The 27,092-nt window shown below is 45.8% G+C and overlaps 1 protein-coding gene across 1 annotated transcript in view; it reads right to left on the bottom strand.

Annotated features, from left to right (window-relative positions):
* LOC118399751 (chemokine-like protein TAFA-4) overlaps positions 1–27,092 on the bottom strand; it is a 51,344-nt gene that overhangs the window by 6,021 nt on the left and 18,231 nt on the right. The window contains exon 4 of the mRNA XM_035796002.1: positions 13,054–13,209. Within this exon, the coding sequence (XP_035651895.1) occupies positions 13,054–13,209 (156 nt within the window). The remainder of the gene's footprint in view (positions 1–13,053; positions 13,210–27,092) is intronic.

The following is a 27,092-nucleotide window of genomic DNA, read 5'->3' as shown; positions in this document are numbered from 1 at the left end:
ACATCTAAAGACCTGCATTACTATACTGAGAGCGTTGCCATTTCTAAAAGGACATAGTTGGGTGTATTTGTTGCTCTTGTTCGTGTTTTATCACTTCCTGGTACTGCAGAACCTGCATGAAGAAGTCTATCGCTGGTTGGGGTACGTTTCTCAAAACCAAGTGAAATCTACCAACATATGGATTTGGTAGAAAAAAAATATGAACGTCTCCTTTAAAACAATAAATATCAGCGCAATAGGCGCTGACACAGAACCTTTTCTATTCTTCCTTCTTCACTACTGGGATGGGGAAGTCATGGTGTGTACTCTCGAGTACGTATCCAGATTTGATAGGCCAATCAATTAAAAGAGGCAAATGATTGTGGTTTAGAGGGAGTCTCCCATCGAGTCCTGTTTTACAGTCGATTGTTCCTCAGAAATGGAAGAGAAGGGGTGAAATCTGCAGCAAAATGGGTTTTAAATGGAATTATGCAAAAGAACAAGAGCAAATCCTCTCAAGCGTCGTGTAAGAACCCCCGACTGAGAGAGATAGAGATGACTGGAGGAGTTCACCAAGACTGCTTCTTTCCAATGAGAGAGGGAGTGAAATGAATGCACAGAAAGAAAGAGAGAGAACAAAAGAGAGAGCGTGAGTGGGAGAGAGAGACATTGAGGGTGAAAGAGAGGAAGAGATAGACGCAGAGAGAGAGAGAAAAAGAGAAACAGAGAGAGCATAAACAAGGGAGAGAGGATGACACCATTTACGAAGACTAAGAGTCCCCTTAATAAATTACGCTTAGCCTGGCAGGGCACTCCAGAGAACATGCTGTTATGATGCACGAGCTCAGTGGCAGTAAAGGGTTCTAAAACCCAATGACTGTGTAATGGTCGTTAATGTTGCCATTATGGTGTCTGCCGTGGTGCTTTACGCGACCACCATGTTATTTAGAGCTAATGAGCATGGCCTGAAGAAGAGCCATTAGAGTTTGGAGTTCTCAGAGACTTCATCTCACGTTCTACGGAGTGGGCCGGGAGTCTGTGACATCGCAGACCTGCCTGTCATTCTGCAGAATGGACGGGAGTGGCTAATAGCTTATGATGTCATGGCATGGCCAAGGGCTGTCGGATGGATAGCAACAACAGAATACCTAGAATACCCAGAATACCTGACGAACTACGGTAATAAAGGGAATTCCTGAGAGGTGCCGACATGGACTAGTCGAGTATTTATATAGCCTGTTTCTACATCAGCAGTTGTCACAAAGTGCTCATACAGAAACCCAGCCTAAAACCCAGAAGATCAAGCCATGCAGATGAAGTAGAAGCACAGTGGCTAGAAAACACTCCCTAGAAAGACAGGAACCTAGGAAGAACGTGCCGTCCTTGGCCAGCTCTCCCGCTATCTCTCCCTTCTTGATCCAAATCAGTCAGGTTTCAAGACTAGTCATTCAACTGAGACTGCTCTTCTCTGTATCACGGAGGCGCTCCGCACCGCTAAAGCTAACTCTCTCTCCTCTGCTCTCATCCTTCTAGACCTATCGGCTGCCTTCGATACTGTGAACCATCAGATCCTCCACTCCACCCTCTCAGAGTTGGGCATCTCCGGCGCGGCCCACGCTTGGATTGCGTCCTACCTGACAGGTCGCTCCTACCAGGTGGCGTGGCGAGAATCTGTCTCCTCACCACGCGCTCTCACCACTGGTGTCCCCCAGGGCTCTGTTCTAGGCCCTCTCCTATTCTCGCTATACACCAAGTCACTTGGCTCTGTCATAAACTCACATGGTCTCTCCTATCATTGCTATGCAGACGACACACAATTAATCTTCTCCTTTCCCCCTCCTGATGACCAGGTGACGAATCGCATCTCTGCATGTCTGGCAGACATATCAGTGTGGATGACGGATCACCACCTCAAGCTGAACCTCGGCAAGACGGAGCTGCTCTTCCTCCCGGGGAAGGACTGCCCGTTCCATGATCTCGCCATCATGGTTGACAACTCCATTGTGTCCTCCTCCTAGAGCGCTAAGAACCTTGGCGTGATCCTGGACAACACCCTGTCGTTCTCAACTAACATCAACGCGGTGGCCCGTTCCTGTAGGTTCATGCTCTACAACATCCGCAGAGTACGACCCTGCCTAACACAGGAAGCGGCGCAGGTCCTAATCCAGGCACTTGTCATCTCCCGTCTGGATTACTGCAACTCGCTGTTGGCTGGGCTCCCTGCCTGTGCCATTAAACCCCTACAACTCATCCAGAACGCCGCAGCCCGTCTGGTGTTCAACCTTCCCAAGTTCTCTCACGTCACCCCGCTCCTCCGCTCTCTCCACTGGCTTCCAGTTGAAGCTCGCATCCGCTACAAGACCATGGTGCTTGCCTACGGAGCTGTGAGGGGAACGGCACCTCAGTACCTCCAGGCTCTGATCAGGCCCTACACCCAAACAAGGGCACTGCGTTCATCCACCTCTGGCCTGCTCGCCTCCCTACCACTGAGGAAGTACAGTTCCCGCTCAGCCCAGTCAAAACTGTTCGCTGCTCTGGCTCCCCAATGGTGGAACACACTCCCTCACGACGCCAGGACAGCGGAGTCAATCACCACCTTCCGGAGACACCTGAAACCCCACCTCTTTAAGGAATACCTAGGATAGGATAAAGTAATCCTTCTCACCCCCCTTAAAAGATTTAGATGCAATATTGTAAAGTGGCTGTTCCACTGGATGTCATAAGGTGAATGCACCAATTTGTAAGTCGCTCTGGATAAGAGCGTCTGCTAAATGACTTAAATGTAAATGTAAATGTAAGAAACCTAGAGAGGAATCGGGCTTTGAGGGGTGAGCCAGTCTTGTTCTGGTTGAGCCCAGTAGACATGATAAGAGTACATGGCCATTAAGGCTAGATTGTTTTCAAGATGTTCTAATGTTCATACTGTAGATGACAAGCAGGGTCAAATAACCTTTCGGTTCATCATAGGCTACCATGTAAGGTGCACTGCACTTACTCATCCATGTATCATGTCAGTCATGTATGCCAGTAAAGCAACTTAGTTTGGGATCTATGTCTGGAAATAAGAACCACATTTCTCAGAATCTCTTCCCCCAGAGACAGATGGGTATAACTGAGATCCATCTCTCTCCGTCAGCAGTCAGTGATTAGTCTGATAGTCTATCGACAGAATTACCACCATTAATTCACAGAGAGCAGAGCAGTGTGTCGCTACTGTAGCTATCACAGGACGTGCTACCTGTCCCAGACCTGCTGTTTTCAACTCTCTAGAGACAGCAGGAGCGGTAGAGATACTCTCAATGATTGGCTATGAAAAGCGAACTGACATTTACTCCTGAGGTGCTGACTTGTTGCATCCTCGACAACTACTGTGATTATTATTATTTGACCATGCCAGTAATTTATGAACATTTGACCATGGCCATGTTCTGTTATAATCTCCACCCGGCACAGCCAGAAGAGGACTGGCCACCCCTCATAGCCTGGTTCCTATCTAGGTTTCTTGCTAGGTTTTGTCCTGTCTGGGGAGTTTTTCTAGCCACTGTGCTTCTACACCTGCATTGCTTGCTGTTTGGGGTTTTAGGCTGGGTTTCTGTACAGCACTTTGAGATATCAGCTGATGTACGAAGGGCTATATAAAGACATTTGATTTGATTTAGAAGCCATACTAAACGTGCCATTAAACATCTGACTACTATAGCTAGTTACCATCCAGAAGCCATACTAAACGTGCCATTAAACATCTGACTACTATAGCTAGTTACCATCCAGAAGCCATACTAAACGTGCCATTAAACATCTGACTACTTTAGCTAGTTACCATCCAGAAGCCATACTAAACGTGCCATTAAACATCTGTCTACTATAGCTAGTTACCATCCAGAAGCCATACTAAACGTGCCATTAAACATCTGACTACTATAGCTAGTTACCATCCAGAAGCCATACTAAACGTGCCATTAAACATCTGACTACTATAGCTAGTTACCATCCAGAAGCCATACTAAACGTGCCATTAAACATCTGACTACTATAGCTAGTTACCATCCAGAAGCCATACTAAACGTGCCATTAAACATCTGTCTACTATAGCTAGTTACCATCCAGAAGCCATACTAAACGTGCCATTAAACATCTGACTACTATAGCTAGCTACCATCCAGAAGCCATACTAAACGTGCCATTAAACATCTGACTACTATAGCTAGTTACCATCCAGAAGCCATACTAAACGTGCCATTAAACATCTGACTACTATAGCTAGTTACCATCCAGAAGCCATACTAAACGTGCCATTAAACATCTGACTACTATAGCTAGTTACCATCCAGAAGCCATACTAAACGTGCCATTAAACATCTGACTACTATAGCTAGTTACCATCCAGAAGCCATACTAAACGTGCCATTAAACATCTGACTACTATAGCTAGTTACCATCCAGAAGCCATACTAAACGTGCCATTAAACATCTGACTACTATAGCTAGTTACCATCCAGAAGCCATACTAAACGTGCCATTAAACATCTGACTACTATAGCTAGTTACCATCCAGAAGCCATACTAAATGTGCCATTAAACATCTGACTACTATAGCTAGTTACCATCCAGAAGCCATACTAAACGTGCCATTAAACATCTGACTACTATAGCTAGTTTACCATCCAGAAGCCATACTAAACGTGCCATTAAACATCTGACTACTATAGCTAGTTACCATCCAGAAGCCATACTAAACGTGCCATTAAACATCTGACTACTATAGCTAGTTACCATCCAGAAGCCATACTAAACGTGCCATTAAACATCTGACTACTATAGCTAGTTACCATCCAGAAGCCATACTCCACCTGTCATTTAAACAACTGACTGCTGACGCTTCACTCAGAAATGAGTCTAGACCTTTTCATGAAGTCTCAGTATGTCTGTTGAGAGCAGTTGTTCTTAAGTAAATCAAATGATATTGTTAATGGAGACTTCTGTGAATGCCATGATAGGGAGCAAATGAGTGTTGTCTTCCCCAATCCCTGTCTGTGTTGCTGGTCTCAGGGGGTGATTCTAAACGAGGTATGTGGGGGGGCCATGCCTAAAGGCTGGTTAGAGGATTAGACAGAGATGACGTCCATCCACCACAGCACTGACACGTCACAGGTCACAGCAGATTCAATCCATCTTTGAATACACTGCCTGTCTAAACATCAGGTGAAGTGTGTGTGTGTGTGTGTGTGTGTGTGTGTGTGTGTGTGTGTGTGTGTGTGTGTGTGTGTGTGTGTGTGTGTGTGTGTGTGTGTGTGTGTGTGTGTGTGTGTGTGTGTGCGCATGTGTGTGTGTGTGTGTGTGTGTGTGTGTGCGCGTGCGCGTGCGTGTGTAAGCACCCAGAACAGTTCTCCTTTGTTCCTTTTTGTTTCCATGAATCCTGCCACCGTTGGTGTTGAAATGTTTCTGACATCATGTGGACAAAGATGAAACTGCAGCTGCTCTTTTCTGTTCTCCTACGGAAAGTCATGCACTGTGGGAAGTATCACCCATGGCAACGTAGAGTAAACTATCCTAACTTATATGTGTTTGTGTTATACTGTGCTAACAACATGTTAACAGCCACAAATTGAGTGTCCCACAAAACATTGATCTCTGCAGGTACGCGCACACACACACACACACACACACACACACACACACACACACACACACACACACACACACACACACACACACACACACACACACACACACACACACACACACACACACACAGTCATATAGGCTGTCTCATTCCTGTCTGCTAGCTGCTAAAAGGTCTTTATTGGTGAAAGAATGGATGAAAAACAGTGGCCCATCTGCTGCTAGCAGGTCTGTTTCCGTCTGTGTTCCAGGTCTAATGCGTGATAATTAGTTTTCACCACAAACAAAACATGACATAATATATTATGATTATGTTACATTCAACGCTAATGTAGGCTACGTGACCTGAGTAATGTAAAAATACAAATAGCAATAGATAATTAAGAATTCAACTTCAATTAGAGTTATGCAACCTCTCCCTACATATCTTGTAAACATAACAGCAGACAAGTCAGATTACTGTATGTATTTTTTTGTGGGCTACAATGACTAATTTTGCTCCCATTGGACGACAAAGGCATAATACAAAACGCAACCAAGCATGAGGCTTTGAGAGTGTTCATCAAATAGTACTTAACAAAGGCTGGGGTTGAACTCACTGTGAATACAACTATGTGATATTATGCATGTGTATAAATCATCATAGGTTCTGGGGAGTGTACTGTATATGAGCAGTCCCATGTGTACTGTATATGAGCAGTCCCCATGTGTACTATACTGCATATGAGCAGTCCCATGTGTACTGTATATGAGCAGTCCCCATGTGTACTGTATATGAGCAGTCCCCATGTGTACTGTATATGAGCAGTCCCCATGTGTACTGTATATGAGCAGTCCCCATGTGTACTGTATATGAGCAGTCCCCATGTGTACTATATATGAGCAGTCCCATGTGTCCTGTATATGAGCAGTGCCCATATGTACTGTATATGAGCAGTCCCCATGTGTACTGTATATGAGCAGTCCCCATGTGTCCTGTATATGAGCAGTGCCCATATGTACTGTATATGAGCAGTCCCCATGTGTACTGTATATGAGCAGTCCCATGTGTACTGTATATGAGCAGTCCCCATGTATACTGTATATGAGCAGCCCCCATGTGTACTGTATATGAGCAGTCCCCATGTGTACTGTATATGAGCAGTCCTCATGTGTCCTGTATATGAGCAGTGCCCATATGTACTGTATATGAGCAGTCCCCATGTGTACTATACTGCATATGAGCAGTCCCCATGTGTACTGTATATGAGCAGTCCCCATGTGTACTGTATATGAGCAGTCCCCATGTGTACTGTATATGAGCAGTGCATGCATGTGGGAGGCACTATACATGTTGGACGTAAAAGCCTAACACTAATGGTTCTACGTCCTTACACATCATTTAAAGGCTATCTGGAGAACCTGCATGCTCAAACACACACGGACGCACACATGCACACACACACGGACACACACATGCACACACACACACGGACACACACATGCACACACATACGGCCACACACATGCACACACACACGGACACACACATGCACACACACACGGACACACACATGCACACACATACGGAGGGATTTCATTTGCTCCACTCAACAGGGGAGGACAGAAAGGGTGAGACAACTGGCTGACTTCCAAAATAGGATTCAGCAGCAGAAGCCCCTGTGGCGTACGAGTCGTTCCATTCACTGGACTCTCTGTAAAGTCATAGCAGAAAAGGGGCATCCATCTCTTTCAGAAATGATTAAGTAAAAACCTATCTGTGTTCAAGTGCCCCACACGCACCAAGCATGCAGACAAATACACACACACACAAACACACAGACACATACACACACAGACACTTGAACAATAGACTTGCCAGATACCAAGATGAACTTAACATACTGTTTAAGCAACAAAAACAGCAAACACAACACAGAAAAAGATAACTCCTCACACGGGTATAGAAAGTATAGTACCAGTCAAAAGTTTGAACACACCTATTAATCAAGGGTTTTTCTTTATTTTTACTATTTCTACATTGTATAATAATAGTGAATACATCAAAACTATGAAATAACACATATGGAATCCTGTCGTAACCAAAAAAGTGTTAGAAAAAATAAAAATATCTATATTTTATATCCTTCAAAGTAGCCTCCCTTTGCCTTAATGACAGCTTTCTTTGCACACTCTTGGCATTCTCTTCACCAGCTTCCCCTGGAATGCTTTTCCAACAGTTTTGAAGGAGTTCCCACATATGCTGAGCACTTGTTGGCTGCTTTTCCTTCATTCTGCGGTCCATCTCATTCCTGACCATCTCAATTGGGTTGAGGTCAGGTGATTGTGGAGGCCAGGTCATCTGATGCAGCACTCTATCACTCTCCTTCTTGGTCAAATAGCCATTACACAGCCTGGAGGTGTGTTGGGTCACTGTCCTGTTGAAAAACAAATGACAATCCCACTAAGTGCAAACCAGAGGGGATGGCATATCGCTGCAGAATGCTGTGGTAGTCATGGATGTTAGGTGTGAATCACTGACAGTGTCACCAGCAAAGTACCCCCACACCATCACACCTCCTCCTCCATGCTTCACGGTGGGAAGCACACATCACATGTGAAGATCATCTGTTCACCTACTCTGCGTCTCACAAAGACATGGCGGTTGAAAGCAAAAATCTCAAATTTGGACTCCAGACCAAAGGACAGATTTCCACCGGTCTAATGGCCATTGCTCGTGACTCTTCTTCTTCTTGGAATCCTTTAGTAGTGGTTTCTTTGCCGCATCTCGACCATTAAGGCCTGATTCACACAGTCTCATCTGAAAAGTTGATGTTGAGATGTGTCCGTTACTTGAACCCTGTAAAGCATTTATTTGGGCTGAACTTTCTGAGGCAGGTAACTCTAATGAACTTATCCTCTGCAGCAGAGGTAACTCTGGGTCTTCCTTTCCTATGGTGGTCCTCATGAGAGCCAGTTCATCATAGTGCTTGATGGTTTTTGTGACTGCACTTGAAGAAACTTGCAAAGTTCTTAACATTTTCCACATTGACTGACCTTCATGTCTTAAAGTAATGATGGACTGTTGTTTCTCTTTGCTTATTTGAGCTGTTCTTGCCATAATATGGATTTGGTCTTTTACCAAATAGGGCTATCTTCTGTATACCAACCCTACCTTGTCACAAGACAACTGATTGGCTCAAACACATTGAGAAGGAAAGAAATTCAATAAATGTACAATTACCAAGGCAAATTAACTTTTAACAAGGCACAGCTGTTATTTGAAATGCATTCCATGTGACTACCTCATGAAGCTGGTTGAGAGAATGCCAAGAGTGTGCAAAGCTGTCATCAACGCAAAGGCTGGCTGCTTTGTAGAATCTCAATTTGAAAATCTTTTTTAAAATTTGTTTAACACTTTTTTGGTTACTACATGATTCCATATGTGTTATTTCATAATTTTGATGTCTTCACTATTATTCTACAATGTAGAAAAAAGTCAATAGTAAAAAAAAAAAAAGAAAGTAAAACCCTGGAATGAGTAGGTGTGTCCAAACTTGACGGGTACTGTAGATACTTGCTCAGATCTACACTCACATTGTCACACATACACACACAGACACACACACATATGTGCACACACACGCACACAAACACATACACACAACTCTAACCCTGTCACACAGCCAATACAAGTGAATTAACCCCCCTCCGGTGGAGGGTTCAAAAACACAGCACCTTAAGACGAGTTCTCCGCCATCGGAAGCCAAACACAGCGATAACAATCTAAATCCATTCACGCCGGTCTGTTAGAATGAAATGATTTACACCCATATTGACTCACGCTGGTAAAGCTGACTTTGACACGGGTTAATGTTGTATAATAATGCAGTATAATCCAGTGCTGGCACCGACCGCCAATCTCTCCACGTGGACATCCCCACGGTGTGTCCTGATAAATGGAAGTGATCTTCTTGACCTCTGCTTATTGGTCGTTATGAATTCAACCCCATAGACTGGATCTAAGAGCTGCCCAGCAGGAAGGAAGTCATAAGGGGGCGTTCCACTCTCTGCTTCCAACTCCAACACCGCCTTTATTAACCAACACACAGCTAAAGACAGTCTCCAGTAATTCCCATATAAAGCCCGAAGGGAATGTGCTTCAAGATGAACCGAAGAAGAGAAGAAAAGAGGAGATGAAGAAAGCTGTGAGATTCTGATACAGTGAGACAGGAAAATGTCAGCCGTTGGTCTTTAACAAGCTGGCTTAATGATATCAGGTCAGACTTCACAACACCCGGTAATGGAGCACAACATCCTGCTCTACAAAGGCAAACCGCCGTAACTACACTTTTGATGAAAATTGACCAAAATTCTGTACAGCCACACATTTTCAAAGTGCATATTTATCGAGAGAGGTGTGATGAATGGTGTGCTCCATTACTGGGTGCTGTGACTCATCACACCTGTCTCAATAATATGGTTTTTCAGAATGTCTTTGCAATGAAGAGCTGTTGGAAATTGATGTACAGTATTTTACAGATAATGGAGATGTCCCTCATCTAAACCTTACCACACTCATCACTGGTATTAAATTAAAAGGTGAGGGGACGGCGATCTGGCTGGTGACAGTAGGGACATCATTCTGCCTGGGATACTTTATAACTCTGAGCTGTTAGGCCCAGTGGAGACAGTGTGACTGTGGTAAACAAGACATATTTTTACTGCTTTTCACCTTTAGAGTCATTATCTATCTAACCATATAGGCCTACATGTACATACATTTAGGGAGGGGATGAGATTGAGAGATAAAAAAAGAACTGTACTGCATATGGCCATTTTTCAGTTTATAAATTGTCACAACAGTGCATTATTCAGTGGGCAGATGGCCCCCAGAAGGCTCTCTCCAAAGGGATATCTCTGAGACCCCTGACCTCTCCCGAGGGTCACCGTTAAACACAACAGCACAGTGGAGTCCTCAGGGTTCCTCTTCAGTCCAGGCAGCTCTCTCATATAGAGAGGTACCCCAAGAGGGAATAAACCAGAACAAAATGGAGGATACTGGAAAGAGTCTCTCTCTGTCCATTGCCTGAGAGGACACAGTGCCGCGCACAGCTCTAATGATGTTTAATAGCGATGTCCGCAGTGGAATAGCTCTCTAGGGCATTTTCTTATATTAGGAGGGTTAGACATGTGGGATGTAGTGAGGTAAGGGCATTTCTGTGTATTGAATGTACTGTATTTGTATTTTTTCAGGGTTTTGCAGCTTTCTCCAGAATTCTCATTTATGACTTTGTTGGCTCTAAACCAATATCTAAGATACTTAAAAATATATTTATATTATTTATATTTATTAAGTTTCCTATCAGGTAAAAAAAAAAAGATACATGAGAAAACTAGCCTTGGGTACAAGCAGGCACTTCCAAGACAAATGGCTGTTGAACAGTGCCCTCTATTGGTTAGTCATAGGAACTGTACCTCATATGTTTAAGGTTAGGGAAAAGGGATACATTTACATTTTAGTCACTCTTTAGCAGAAACTCTGTGAAAATGCATTCACATGACCATACATAGCGTGGTCCCTATGCAATAGTGTCTGCAAGTATTGTTGAACATTGACAATGTTACAGTAGTTTGTCATAAATAAATACAGAATTTCCAAATAACAACTGCACTTTACTGCAAGATGCTTTACTATAAAAATCTCCCATCATTACTATACGCTTGTTATTCATATATAGTACAATGGAAAAGCCCCCATCCAAGGTCTCCACATCTGTATCTGAGACATGAAGCAGCTATGTGACTGGAAGTTCAGTCTGCACTGGAACTGAGCTGACCAGCGCAGAACAACCTCTTTCTTAGAACAGGAGAGAAAAAAAAAAACATGGAAGAAGCTAAACAGAGACATTAAAGCTAGAGCCTGAGGTTACTTCACCAGTCCCTGCAGGTCTGTCTCGGTTCTGTTTGATTCATCCTCTCCGCTCACATATGGGACAACTATCTGTTTCCCACTGGAGGGGGGGTTAATTCATCTGGATTGGCTGTGCGACAGAGTTAGGGTGTGTGTGTATATGTGCCAGGGGATAGGGAGAAGGGGAGGCCTGTCTGATGAGGGTCAGTTGACACTCAGAGGCTCTGTCTCTCCCTCAAGAGCGGAAACCCTCAACGCCATAGACAGGCAATGCAAGGTCGATCAAAATGACTCCTGGGTTTACTCTCTCTATCGTCGCTAAGACAACACCATCCACTTCATAACTCCTCGCCTTGCACTCTCTTGTTCCATTTCTCCATCTTTCTCTCTCTCTCTCTCTCTTTCTCTCTGTCTCTCTCACATACACACACACAAACACACACTTTTGTCCCGCAATCTTTTTCTATAATGAAATGTAATCTATTTTCCTAAGGGTTTTATTTGTGGAAACCTGATTCAACAATATTGAGTCTAGAGATATGACAGGGTGCGAGGGAGCAGAAAATTATTTTTCTATTACCATCTGACATACTGTATGGTCGAAAGGCCTGAATTGATGTGAAATGGAATGCTTTCCCAAATTAAATGAGCTCTTTTAAATTGTGTTTTTTTTCTTTTTCAGGCTTTGGGCCAAACCTTCGGAGGCTGCCAGATGTGCTATATTTCCCTGTCCTTTCGTATTCCTCTAGAGGATAAGAGAAGGAAGGCGACACTGCAGAGTGATCTTCCATTACCTGCATTAGCCTGCTGTGGCCCGAGCCTTTAATGTTACATGATCTACTATAAACAGGATGGGGGACAGGCTGCACCATAGAGAAATCCACACCCACTTTATCATGAAGTAGAGAACTAAAGCACTTTGTGAGACTATTAGTGTGTGTGCCAGCTTCCTGTCCATGCAGGAAGTGGCTTAGTCTGGCTGTGTGGTAAATATTTCAACAAGTCCTTCAAACACAGCTCTGATGGGATCTACACTGTCAGAACAGCTTCTAAGACTACGTTGGTATACATTGCTAACATCCATGTATATGCAAATTAAAATAAATGACACCCACATGCCAGTGGAGGCTGCTGAGGGGAGGACGGCTCATAATAATGGCTGGAACAGAGCAAATGGAAACCATGTGTTATATGTATTCGATAACATTACACTATGTTTGTTCCAGACGTTACCACGAGCCCGTTTTCCTCAATTAAGGTGCCACCAACCTCCTGTGCCATATGCACACATGTACACACACACACACACACACACACACACACACACACACACACACACACACACACACACACACACACACACACACACACACACACACATACACACACAATAGTCAAGTGTGATCGCACACATATCCTTTAGGGGGTTGTAGGGCCGGTATGAAATAAATAGAGCCCGCACACTCATAGGATCCACCAAGTACCTGTATTGATAAAAAAACAACATATCAATCCTGCAAGAATCTTCTTCAGGTCACACACACACAATGTACGTTTACCTTCCACACAGGAGGGCCTGGCTCTGGTTGTGCCAGCGACCTGGCCTGGGAAACAGGAGCACTTGACGGTCTGAGAGCGCTCCTCAATCTTGTTCTTATTACAGCAGCGGTGGATGGCCACCACCTCACACGTCCCCTGCTTCACCTGGTAGGAAGCTGAGAGACAGAGAGAGGGAGGGAGACAGAGAGTATTCAATGTGGTTGCAGTAGTACAGTAGTATTTCAACATATACATTTAAAAAAGCATCTTATTGAAATACAAGAAAGGAAAAAGCCACTCTTCAGTATTCGGAGTTTATACAATAGAAAAAACTGTTGAATTATTTACAGTTGTATAAACACCAGGAATTATTCTAAAGATGCAGACAGTTTCACTTTCAATATAAGACTATGCATTTATGCCAATATTTTGGTCCATTCTTAGCTCAACAGCATCATTAACATTAAACACCTGCCCTTTCATTGTGTGCAGGGTTATCTTGTAAAGAAAATCCCACTAACATTATTTAATTAAGTAAATAAACAAACAAAAGGTTGGTTTTCAGTGGAATTCTCTAAGTCAAAATGATTAACCACCTGAAAGCAGTAGAGAAACCACGTCCATATTGTGTGAGGCAGCATTTAACAAGCATCTGGAGCTCTGTCCTGCTCTCTGCTGGAGTTCCACCCAAAACACAATACCCCAAACTCTCCACATAATGAAGCTTAACAGTTTTACTCTTCTGTTTAACTCTCTAGATTTAACTTCCTGGGGGCTATTTCTTATTGATGAATGTAACTTGAAGCAGTTTTCATTTCGACACAGATGCCTTGTGTGGGTTTACACTCAATACGTTTAAACATGCCCAACAAACTGTCTGTAAATGCTCAAAAGAAACCCACTTACGGTATGTTACATTTACTGTTAGTCAGATTTGTTTAAAAGTTCAACCCTGAGTTGAATGACCTTAGTAAGCTAACCTTCCTAACACACACACACACACACACACTTCGACAGGCCGAGGCCCCTCTCATTCTGATTTCAAGTTTGCTTGTTCTCTTCTCCAGAGAACCCTCTCAATGATCCCTTGGCCTCATCCCTCTGTTTTCATTTCCCCAGGGGCACAGGGAACTGGTGGATTATCCCTTCACATGCACACACACATATATCCGAGGCAGGGAAAAAAAATGAAACCATACTTGGAGCATGGAGATATTGAAGAAATAAGGAATGCTGCTGAGACAGAGAGATCTATTCAACAGTGAGAGAATCTTTGTCAGTATGCACTATCTACTTAATAATGCGGTCACACACCATCCAATTTCTTCCATCTATCTCAAAAGCAAAATTCCCTTCAAAAACCATCCTCTTGTTAGTGTGGCATCCTGTACCAGAGTCTGCATACCAATGCCTGGGTAAGACAGGGTTAGCTAGTGCCCCCATCCAGAAAACAAGTGTCTTGTTAGTGTGAGACTACCACAAGCAAAATGAAACAGAGAGAGAGGGAGACCATGTGTGCGTGTGCATGTGTGCATGCACATGTGCATGTGTGTGTGTGTGTGTGTGTCTGCGCATGTGTGTGTGTGTGATGCAGGGAGCTGGGGAGGCGGGGGCGGGGGGATCTGTCATAGGCAGAAAGGAGAACAAAGAGCCTGCTGTCTCCTGGTGGCATAATGAGGTCACAGGGTCAGAGCAGCATCTCTCTCCGTCTCTCTTCTTTAATCCATTCATTTTTCTCTCTACAGTGTTTTCCTCATCCACCAATCTATACTGGACGAGTCTACATCCGACAAGTCAACCTGAACTTCTGAGTGTTACCCAGTGTATAGAGACAAAGTAGAGCATTCCATAATGCATGCATATCTTTTGATGATCTGTAACTGTAAAGTAACCTATTGTCTTGACCGTCCCTAATCTGTAAGGATGATTCTGGGATAGTGGCTTGAGTCAGAGAAGTCACAGCAGTATCACAGTAGTATCACAGCAGAGTATCACAGCAGTATCACAGCAGAGTATCACAGCAGTATTGAAGCACTCTGCTTCAACCATCTTGTTCAAATCAAATCAAATTGTATTAGTCACATGCGCCGAATACAACAGGTATTTCACAACCTTACAGTGAAATGCTTACTTACGAGCCCCTAACCAACAATGCCATTTAAAAACATTATGGATAAGAGTAAGAGATCAAAGTAAAAAGTTATTAAAGAGCAGCAGTAAAATAAATAAAACAATAGCGAGACCATATACAGGGGGGTACCGATACAGAGTCAATATGCGGGGCACCGATTAGTTGAAGTAATATGTACATGTAGGTAGAGTTATTAAAGTGACTATGCATAGATGCCAACAGAGAGTAGCAATGGTGTAAAGGGGAAGGGGGGCACTGCAAATAGTCTGGGTAGCCTTTTGACTAGATGTTCAGGACTCTAATGGGTTGGGGGCAGAAGCTCTTGGACCTAGACTTGGCGCTCCGGTACCGCTTGCCGTGCGGTAGCAGAGAGAACAGTCTATGACTAGAGTGGCTGGAGACTTTGACAATTTTTAGGGCCTTCCTCTGACACCACCTGTTAGATCCTCGATGGCAGGAAGCTTGGCCCCAGTGATGTACTGGGCCGTACGCACTACCCTCTGTAGTGCAACCTATCAAGATGCTCTTGATGGTGCAGCTGTAGAACCTTTTGAGGATCTGCGGACCCATGCCAATTCTTTTCAGTCCCCTGAGGGAGAATAGGTTTTGTCGTGGCCTCTTCACGACTGTCTTGGTGTGCTTGGACCATGTTAGTTTGTTGGTGATGTGGACACCAAGGAACTTGAAGCTCTCAACCTGCTCCACAGCAACCCCGTCGATGAGAATGGGGGTATGCTATGTCCTCTTTTTCCTGCAGTCCACAATCATCTCATTTGTCTTGATCACTTTGAGAGAGAGGTTGCTGTCCTGGCACCACACGGCCAGGTCTCTGACCTCCTCCCTATAGGCTGTCTCATCGTTGTCGGTGATTAGGGCTACCACTGTTGTGTCATTGGCAAACGCAATGATGGTGTTAGAATCGTGCCTGGCCGTGCAGTTATGAATGAACAGGGAGTACAGGAGTGGACTGAGCACTTACGCCTGAGGGGCCCCTGTGTTGAGGATCAGCATGGCGGATGTGTTGTTACCTACCCTTACAACCTGGGGGTGGCCCATCAGGAAGTCCAGGATTCCGGGTTGGAGCGAGCGGTCGCATCGGCACTTCGCTCCGCAGGTAGTATAACTTTTTCATTACATTTCATTACATTTCATTATAGTACAACGGTTTGATTTGTCTAATCTTAGCAATTTCTTCTTAGCTAGCTACATAGCCGTCCTTGTATCAAAGATAATTGCATAATTATCGTATTTCGTCGTCCTAACGTAGTCTTCACTTCACCAGCTAGCCAGCTAGCAAACGCCCACCGATTAGCAGCACTGTTACACTCAACTGAACGACTTGATTAGTGTAGTGTTAGCTAGCTACATAGCTGTCTTTGCTGTCTTCGTATCCTAGATAATTGTGTAGCTTAGAGTGTGTAGTCTTAGAGTGATTATCTTAATTTACCGAGGTTAGCTAGCCAGCTATTTCTCGTCCTTAACGTAGGAGACTCTGCTAGCACGACCCACATGGAGTTCCAGGTCTCCGGTAGCCTCTGGAACTGCCGATCTGCGGCCAACAAGGCAGAGTTCATCTCAGCCTATGCCTCCCTCCAGTCCCTCGACTTCTTGGCACTGACGGAAACATGGATCACCACAGACAACACTGCTACTCCTACTGCTCTCTCTTCGTCCGCCCACGTGTTCTCGCACACCCCGAGAGCTTCTGGTCAGCGGGGTGGTGGCACCGGGATCCTCATCTCTCCCAAGTGGTCATTCTCTCTTTCTCCCCTTACCCATCTGTCTATCGCCTCCTTTGAATTCCATGCTGTCACAGTTACCAGCCCTTTCAAGCTTAACATCCTTATCATTTATCGCCCTCCAGGTTCCCTCGGAGAGTTCATCAATGAGCTTGATACCTTGATAAGCTCCTTTCCTGAGGACGGCTCACCTCTCACAGTGCTGGGTGACTTTAACCTCCCCACGTCTACCTTTGACTCATTCCTCTCTGCCTCCTTCTTTCCACTCCTCTCCTCTTTTGACCTCACCCTCTCACCTTCCCCCCCTACTCACAACGCTCGACCTCATCTTTACTAGATGCTGTTCTTCTACTAACCTCATTGCAACTCCCCTCCAAGTCTCCGACCACTACCTTGTATCCTTTTCCCTCTCGCTCTCATCTAACACCTCCCACACTACCCCTACTCGGATGGTATCGCGCCGTCCCAACCTTCGCTCTCTCTCCCCCGCTACTCTCTCCTCTTCCTTCCTATCATCTCTTCCCTCTGCTCAAACCTTCTCCAACCTATCTCCTGATTCTGCCTCCTCAACCCTCCTCTCCTCCCTTTCTGTATCCTTTGACTCTCTATGTCCCCTATCCTCCAGGCCGGCTCGGTCCTCCCCTCCCGCCCCGTGGCTCGACGACTCATTGCGAGCTCACAGAACAGGGCTCCGGGCAGCCGAGCGGAAATGGAGGAAAACTCGCCTCCCTGCGGACCTGGCATCCTTTCACTCCCTCCTCTCTACATTTTCCTCCTCTGTCTCTGCTGCTAAAGCCATTTTCTACCACTCTAAATTCCAAGCATCTGCCTCTAACCCTAGGAAGCTCTTTGCCACCTTCTCCTCCCTCCTGAATCCTCCTCCCCCTCCCCCCTCCTCCCTCTCTGCAGATGACTTCGTCAACCACTTTGAAAAGAAGGTCGACGACATCCGATCCTCGTTTGCTAAGTCAAACGGCACCGCTGGTTCTGCTCACACTGCCCTACCCTGTGCTCTGACCTCTTTCTCCCTCTCTCTCCAGATGAAATCTCGCGTCTTGTGACGGCCGGCCGCCCAACAACCTGCCCGCTTGACCCTATCCCCTCCTCTCTTCTCCAGACCATTTCCGGAGACCTTCTCCCTTACCTCACCTCGCTCATCAACTCATCCCTGACCGCTGGCTACGTCCCTTCCGTCTTCAAGAGAGCGAGAGTTGCACCCCTTCTGAAAAAACCTACACTCGATCCCTCCGATGTCAACAACTACAGACCAGTATCCCTTCTTTCTTTTCTCTCCAAAACTCTTGAACGTGCCGTCCTTGGCCAGCTCTCCCGCTATCTCTCTCTGAATGACCTTCTCGATCCAAATCAGTCAGGTTTCAAGACTAGTCATTCAACTGAGACTGCTCTTCTCTGTATCACGGAGGCGCTCCGCACCGCTAAAGCTAACTCTCTCTCCTCTGCTCTCATCCTTCTAGACCTATCGGCTGCCTTCGATACTGTGAACCATCAGATCCTCCTCTCCACCCTCTCCGAGTTGGGCATCTCCGGCGCGGCCCACGCTTGGATTGCGTCCTACCTGACAGGTCGCTCCTACCAGGTGGCGTGGCGAGAATCTGTCTCCTCACCACGCGCTCTCACCACTGGTGTCCCCCAGGGCTCTGTTCTAGGCCCTCTCCTATTCTCGCTATACACCAAGTCACTTGGCTCTGTCATAACCTCACATGGTCTCTCCTATCATTGCTATGCAGACGACACACAATTAATCTTCTCCTTTCCCCCTTCTGATGACCAGGTGGCGAATCGCATCTCTGCATGTCTGGCAGACATATCAGTGTGGATGACTCTCTCCACTGGCTTCCAGTTGAAGCTCGCATCCGCTACAAGACCATGGTGCTTGCCTACGGAGCTGTGAGGGGAACGGCACCTCAGTACCTCCAGGCTCTGATCAGGCCCTACACCCAAACAAGGGCACTGCGTTCATCCACCTCTGGCCTGCTCGCCTCCCTACCACTGAGGAAGTACAGTTCCCGCTCAGCCCAGTCAAAACTGTTCGCTGCTCTGGCCCCCCAATGGTAGAACAAACTCCCTCACGACGCCAGGACAGCGGAGTCAATCACCACCTTCCGGAGACACCTGAAACCCCACCTCTTTAAGGAATACCTAGGATAGGATAAGTAATCCTTCTCACCCCCCTTTAAGATTTAGATGCACTATTGTAAAGTGACTGTTCTACTGGATGTCATAAGGTGAATGCACCAATTTGTAAGTAGCTCTGGATAAGAGCGTCTGCTAAATGACTTAAATGTAAATGTAATCCAGTTGCAGTTGTGTTTAGTCCCAGGGTCCTTAGCTTATTGATGAGCTTTAAGGGCACTATGGTGTTGAACGCTGAGCTGTTGTCAATTAATAGCATTCTCACATAGGTGTTCCTTTTGTCCAGGTGGGAAAGGGCAGTGAAATGGAGATTGCATCATCTGTGGATCTGTAGGGGTGGTATGCAAATTGGAGTGGATCTAGGGTTTCTGGGATGTCAGCACATGTTTGCAGTACACGTCCTGGTAATCCTTCTGAACCTGTGGCCTTGTGAATGTTGACCTGTTTATAGGATTGCTCACATCGGCTGAGGAGCGCGTGATCACCAGAACAGCTGGTGCTCTCATGCATGTTTCAGTGTTATTTGCCTCGAAGTGAGTACAGACATTGTTTGGTTTGTCAGGTAGGCTCGTGTTACTGGGCTGTGCTTCCTTTTGTAGTCTGTAATGGTTTCCAAGCCCTGCCACATCTGACTAGCATCAAAGCCGGTGTAGTATGATTTGATCTTAGTCCTGTATTGACTCTTTGCCTGTTTGATGGTTCGTCGGAGGGCATAGCGGGATTTCTTATAAGCTTCCGGTTTGAAGGCCCACTCCTTGAAAGCGGCAGCTCTAGCCTTTAGCTCAGTGCAGATGCTGCCTGTAATCCATGGCTTCTGGTTGGGGTATGTACATATGGTCACTGTGGGGACGACGTCATTGATGCACTTATTGATGAAACCAATGACTGTGGTGTACTCTGCAATGCCATCGGAGGAATCCCGGAACATATTCCAGTCTATGCTAGCAAAAGTCCTGTAGCTTAGCATCTGCTTCATTTGAAGCATAAGATGTTACAGTTTTTAATGTCCTGTTGGTAGTTTAATCTTCCGCGTAAGTCGTTGATTTTATTCTCCAAAGATTGAACATTTGCTAGCGGAACGGATGGAAGTGGGGGTTTATTAGATCGCCTACGAATTCTTAGAAGGCAGCCCAACCTTCGGCCCCTCTTTTTCCCCCTCCTCTTCACCCAGATCACGGGGATCGGGCCTATTCCCGAGGAAGCAGTTTATCCTTCTCGTCGGACTCGTCAGAGTCATGAAAGGGAAAAAAGGATTCTGCTAATCCGTGGTGTGTAATCGCAGTCCTGATGTCTGGAAGTTATTTTCAGACAGAAGAGATGGTAGCAGCAACATTATGTACAAAATAAGTTAAAAAATCAGTTACAAACAACGCAAATAAACAAACAAAAAAAAACACAATTGGCTGGGGGCACGTTGAACATCTGCCTTCTTCTCCAGCGCCATTTTACGCAAAGTGGTTTTATGGCAGTCTTAATGTAATAAACCTCAGCTCAGGCTGAAAGAAAAATACATTTCAAGCATGGCTATTTGTGTCTATTCCTGTGGCAGCCAAGCAAGCGTTTTCTGGGCAGCAAACTAAGCAGCTCTAACTTGAACTGATTGAGCAGCCAGTGAACTGATGTATTCTGACAGACAGAAGTGGCCCAGACCATGTGCAATTTATCAAAAAGCCTGTCCTTACCCTGTCAATAACTGACAAGCATGTCTGCAATGGAAGGCCAGACATTTGCTATATCTGTCTAAGGGAGTTCAGTCAATTCCAGGGACAGACACAGACTGCAGCTCCATCCAAGAAAATTACAGAATTGACTGAAAAATTACAGAAAGGACTTTAATTCATAAAATCAGAATGACTATGAAAACAAATCTTGTTTTCAATAAACAGAACAAGTCTGGATATATTTTCTCCTGTAAAATGGAGGAACATCACTGCCTCACACGTTTACCTTGTCTTCCATATGAACTAACCCTGTTAGAGTAAATGCTATTATCTTCCCCATTCCCCCGTCACATCCTCCTCTTCCACACCTCTAACCATCTCTTCTGTTTTCCATCTACCCATTGATCCCCATTCTCAACCCTACTCTCACTTCCCTACCCCTTCTCACCCTACCTTCTTCTCCCCCACTCCCTCCACACCCTACCTTCCTCTCCCCCACTCCCACCACACCCTACCTTCCTCTCCCCCACTCCCACCACACCCTACATTCCTCTCCCCCACTCCCAACACACCCTACCTTCCCCTCCCCACTCCCACCACACCCTACCTTCCTCTCCCCCACTCCCACCACACCCTACCTTCCTCTCCCCCACTCCCACCACACCCTACCTTCCTCTCCCCCCCCTCCACCTTCCTCTCCCCCACTCCCACCCTACCTTCCTCTCCCCCACTCCCACCACACCCTACCTTCCTCTCCCCCACTCCCACCACACCCTACCTTCCTCTCCCCCACTCCCTCCACACCCTACCTTCCTCTCCCCACCCCACTCCCACCACACCCTACCTTCCTCTCCCCCACTCCCACCACACCCTACCTTCCTCTCTCCCACCACACCCTACCTTCCTCTCCCCCACTCCCTCCACACCCTACTTTCCCTTCCTCCACACCCCCTGCCTCTCCCCCACTCCCACCACACCCTACCTCTCCCCCCTCCCACCACCCCTACCTTCCTCTCCCCCACTCCCACCACACCCTACCTTCCTCTCCCCCACTCCCACCACACCCTACCTTCCTCTCCCCCACTCCCACCACACCCTACCTTCCTCTCCCCCACCCCACTCCCACCACACCCTACCTTTCCTCTCCCACTCCCACCCCCCTACCTTCCTGTCCCCCCTCCCACTCCCACCACACCCTACCTTCCTCTCCCACCCCCCACCTTCCTCTCCCCCCTCCACCACAGCCTACCTTCCTCTCCCCCACTCCCACCCACCCTACCCTACCTCCTCTCCCCCACTCCCACCACACCCTACCTTCCTCTCCCACCACACCCCTCCCCCACTCCCCACCACACCCTACCTTCCTCTCCCCCACTCCCACCACACCCTACCTTCCTCTCCCCCCACTCCCACCACACCCTACCTTCCTCTCCCCCACTCCCTCCCCCTACCTGCCTCTCCCCCACTCCCACCCACCCTACCCTCCCCCACTCCCACCACACCCTACCCTCCTCTCCCCCACTCCCACCACACCCTACCTTCCTCTCCCCCACTCCCACCACACCCTACCTTCCTCTCCCCACTCCCACCACCCCCTACCTTCCTCTCCCCCACTCCCACCACACCCTACCTTCCTCTCCCCCACTCCCACCCCCACCACCCCCTACCTTCCTCCCCCCCACTCCCACCACACCCTACCTTCCCTGTCCCCCCTCCCACTCCCACCACACCCTACCTTCCTCTCCCACCACCCTACCTTCCTCTCCCCCACTCCCACCACACCCTACCTTCCTCTCCCCCACTCCCACTCCCACCACACCCTACCTTCCTCTCCCCCACTCCCTCCACACCCTACCTTCCTCTCCCCCACTCCCACCACACCCTACCTTCCTCTCCCCTACTCCCTACCTTCTTATCCTGCATTCCCACTCTTCCTCTCCAATCTCTCTCCAGCTCAGTTGTGAACGGTCCTATACTGCACAGCCCATCAATCAGGCTGACATTATCTGTGTTTCACAGGCCCAGATCAGGCCCCGTCCACAGATTTATTCTAATTTCACAGGTTGTTTGTACGGCTGAGTGGTCCTATGCAGAGACCTCATTTATACACAAATCTATCCCCAATAAAACCCACTCACTGTGACAGCAAATCAGTGTTTGTCAAGGAGGAAAAAACACACCCTCTCACACACGTACACGCACACGGTCACACGCGGTTACGTTCACACACGTGATATTTTAGTCCCGCTTATACGAGGGGATAACCACTGTTATTACCAATATGTATGTTCCAACAGCATCTGTTTAGAGTGATTGTGATGCATCTTTACTTAGAGGATCAGACATTATTGGAGTGAGGGTCTGGTCTGCTGAAAGTGACCTTGCAGAAAGGTGTACAGTATATCTCCAGTTATGGGCTAATGGACTTTAATAAGGTGGGGCCTTAACCTAAGGTTCAGGAGAGGAGAGGAGAGATGCTCTTACCCAGTGGGAGGACCATAATGATGTCAGGGAACAGTGTAGCTGCCCTACATGCCCTGTTTAAAGTGATTAGCGAAGATGACAAAGTCCACTGTATTCTCAGTTCTTTGTTTTAATAAGGTGAACAACCAGGAGAAAAACCATTTAAGAGCACCGGCAGGTGGGTGGATGATTTGGCTTCTCTATGTCCTTAAACCTAATGTCTAGCTTGATCAAGACCCCAAAACAGCACACACAACACAAATTGGTTTTCAGCCTGAGAGACCTGCACTGACCTATATGTGCAGTGCAAGAGTTTGTTTGATGGGCCATAGAGGACTAAAAGTTAGTGTGTGTCTGTGTTTGTGTGTGTGTTTGCGTGCACCTGTGTATTTTCAGTGCATTGAACACCCAGAAGGCCAAAGTACCACAAAAGCAGATACTGTTGTTGGTGGATAGAGACCATTACTGTGAGCGAACAAAGATGGTGACTCGGCCCTGACTGTCTGAGGGCAGAATATTCTCAATATTTGATCAGTATAATGATCCATGTGTACGTTTACCATAACTCCCAAATAAAACCGTGATCTGTGAATATATCAAAAGATTTCACTAAGACAACCATTATCTGTGAATGTAGAATGATTTGTGTGCAAATATTCCTAAATTCCTAACATCTACAACTGTGGAATGTACATTTCAGCCTCAAAATCTGGGTGTGGATCTCTAATCTTTGTTGACAGAATTTTGAGATGATTTTTCCGCTGGAGAATTCTGCAATGGTGAATCCCAAACCACAGTTGTAACGTGTTGCTGAGGTTGACTTTCAGAGAGTGGCCAGGGAACAATAAACCAAACAACTTCACTCATGACTTGAATGATGCAATTCATGTTCCACTTTTAAGAAGTTGGAGCTCTTTTCTGTCCGCATTAAATAAGGACAAAACACGGGTCTTTCCATCATTGCATGATATTTTGTGTGCAAATGAACTCAAGCTGACGGACCATGTCAAATGTGATATAGCGAAACACCTGAGTGAGCAATTACGCAGGTACTTTCCCGAAACGGACGACACAAACAACTGGATTCGTTATCCCTTTCATGCCCTGCCTCCAGTCCACTTACAGATATCTGAACAAGAGAGCCTCATCCAAATTGCAACAAGCGTTAATGTGAAAGTTGAATTTTTTTCAGAAGCCACTGACAGATATCTGGATTGGGCTGCACTCAGAGTATCCTGCCTTGGCAAATCGCACTGTTAAGACACTGATGCCCTTTTTAACCACATACCTATGTGAGAGTGGATTCTCGGCCCTCACTAGCATGAAAACTAAATACAGGCGCAGGCTGTGTGTAGAAAATGATTTAAGACTGAGACTCTCTCCACTACAACCCAACATTGCAGAGTTATGAGCATCACTTCAAGCACACCCTTCTCATTAACCTGTGTTGAGTTATTCACAATCTGTGTTGAACAAATAAGGTTTTATATGTAAGAAGGCTAAGTAAAGAGCTAGATTATTGATTATTATTGTATTATTATTTGTGCCCTGGTCCTATAAGAGCTCTTTGTCACTTCCCCCACGAGCTGGGTTGTGACAAAATCTCACACTCCTTCTTATGTTAAAGGAATGTATTGTATAGTGTGTGTGTAGCAGGCTTACAATGATGGCAAAAAAACAACATTTGTGAGTACGCTTACCCTGGTGCTAGAAGGGGTACACAGCTGGAGGTTGAATGTTTGAAAGGGTACAGGACTATAAATGTTTGGGAACAACTGCCCTAGAGGCATCAATTCCTCCTATTTTCAGGTGTATTGTAGATCATTCCACACGTGAGGTGCAAGGAAATTAAAGGCTGATTTACCTAACTAGACACCAAAGGAGTCTCCCGGAATGTCCAACCCTGTGAAGGGGTTTAATAACTTGTCATTTTAAATCTTAACAGTGATGGTTAGGTAAGTCGGAGGTTTGTGGAGCAGGGCTTTGTAAACAAAAAGAGCGTAATAATGTGATCTAGGGGACTTCAAAGAGGTCCAGCCAACCTTTTGGTAAAGAAGACAGTGATGAGTAATACAATTGTCTACCTTGATAAAAACTAAGGGAGCTATGATAAACAGCATCCAAGTTTTTAAGAGTCGAGACAGCTGCACTTTGATAAATGTGACTCATTTCAGGAAACACAGGAGAGCAGTCACACAGGAGAGCAGTTTGAGAGCAGTCGCGGGTCACACAGGAGAGCAGTTTAATCAAAATGCGATTTTTGGCAGAAATGCCTTCTGGAACATGTGAACTTTCAATGTGCCTTAATAACAAATTTGTATGACATATGTAAATATGAAACAAATTGTTTGATTACTAGACTAGTTGGTTTAGCCACAGAAAAATACAGCAACCTTCCTGCTAGCCATGATTGGCTGAGATAATGAGATTGGATTGGTCTGACATATAGCAGATTTCTGTTTATTTGAGCTGGACAGTGTGTAAAGATAATCCTGTCTAACGCTGCTTTTTTAAAATGTATCGCATAGTAAAACTGCATAAGTGTTTCTTGATGACTGGGTTTCGAAATCAATGGAACTTGAGTATGATAGCTAAGGAGATGGAGAAAACACCTGTCTCCGGATTACATCTTCAATCTTACGGCAACCATGGCATCCGTGACAGGGCGACGTGTCCATCCACGGGTAAGATAGTCTAGATAGCTACATTTTTAGATATTACACATTTCAAATTGTGACAGAAAGTGATTTCATTTCAAGTTAAAGTGTACTGTTAGCTAGCTAATGTTAGCTGGCTGGCTTGCTAGCTAACATTATATCAGAGCCATTTGCATTGCTAGTTATAGTCTAATGTTAGCTAGCTAACATTGAACCTGCCTGGTTAGCTATCTGCAGATTCATGCAGGGTAGTAAAGTCATATCTTGGGATTATGATCTTATTATTTGTATCTCAGAGACATTTGCTTTTCTAGTTACAGCCTAATGTTAGCCAGCTAAAATTGAACCTGGCTGGTTAGCTACCTGCAGATTCATGCAGGATAGTAACATCATGAGTCGGGATTATGGTTCATTGTTTACCTAGCTAGTTAGCTACATGTCTTTACAAAAGACTCCACTATGCAAGTAACCATTTCGGGTGCATTCGTAAATTCAGTCTGGCAATCTACTCTGGTTCCTGACCACTCTCGTCTGAGTGTGCAAGAGCGCAGAATAACTGACGAATTTACGAATGCTCAACATCTGTTGAATATGACCAGTGTTAAAATGTAGCCAGCAGCACAGTTACAGTCACTAATGCTCTGGATAACATGAAAACAGCCTAACCAGCTCTGCTAGGGAGCGTAAAATGGTCAGAGTGGGGTGTTCTCACATTTGTGTCTGGAAGTAGCTAAAAAGCAAGCCAATGTTAGCCAGTTAGCTTGGATGCTTGACTGCCATTGCAAAACTGAAAGCGCAAACCACAGTATTTAACCATGGAAAGGTGACTGGGAATATATCCAAATACAAACATTGTAGTTATTCCCTCTGCAAGGCAATCATACAAAAAAAACTACAAATGAACGGCACAAGACATATGTGGCAGGGTCTATAGACAATCACGGACTACAAAAGGAAAACCAGCCACATCACGGACACCAACGTCTTGTTACCAGACAAATTAAACACCTTCTTTGCCCGCTTTGAGGATAATACAGTGAGTAAGACATTTAAATGTGTTAACCCTCGCGAGGTTGCCGGCCCAGATGGCATCCCTAGCTGGGTCCTCAGAGCATGCGCAGACCAGCTGGGTGGTGTGTTTACGGACATATTCAATCTCTCCCTATCCCAGTCTGCTGTACCCACATGCTTCAAGTTGGCCACCATTGTTCCTGTACCCAAGAATGCAAAGGTAACTGAACTAAATGACTATCG

This window comes from Oncorhynchus keta, chromosome 21 (genome assembly GCF_023373465.1).
Source record: "Oncorhynchus keta strain PuntledgeMale-10-30-2019 chromosome 21, Oket_V2, whole genome shotgun sequence".
NCBI lineage: Eukaryota > Metazoa > Chordata > Actinopteri > Salmoniformes > Salmonidae > Oncorhynchus > Oncorhynchus keta.
This window is presented reverse-complemented; position numbering and strand designations above follow the sequence as displayed.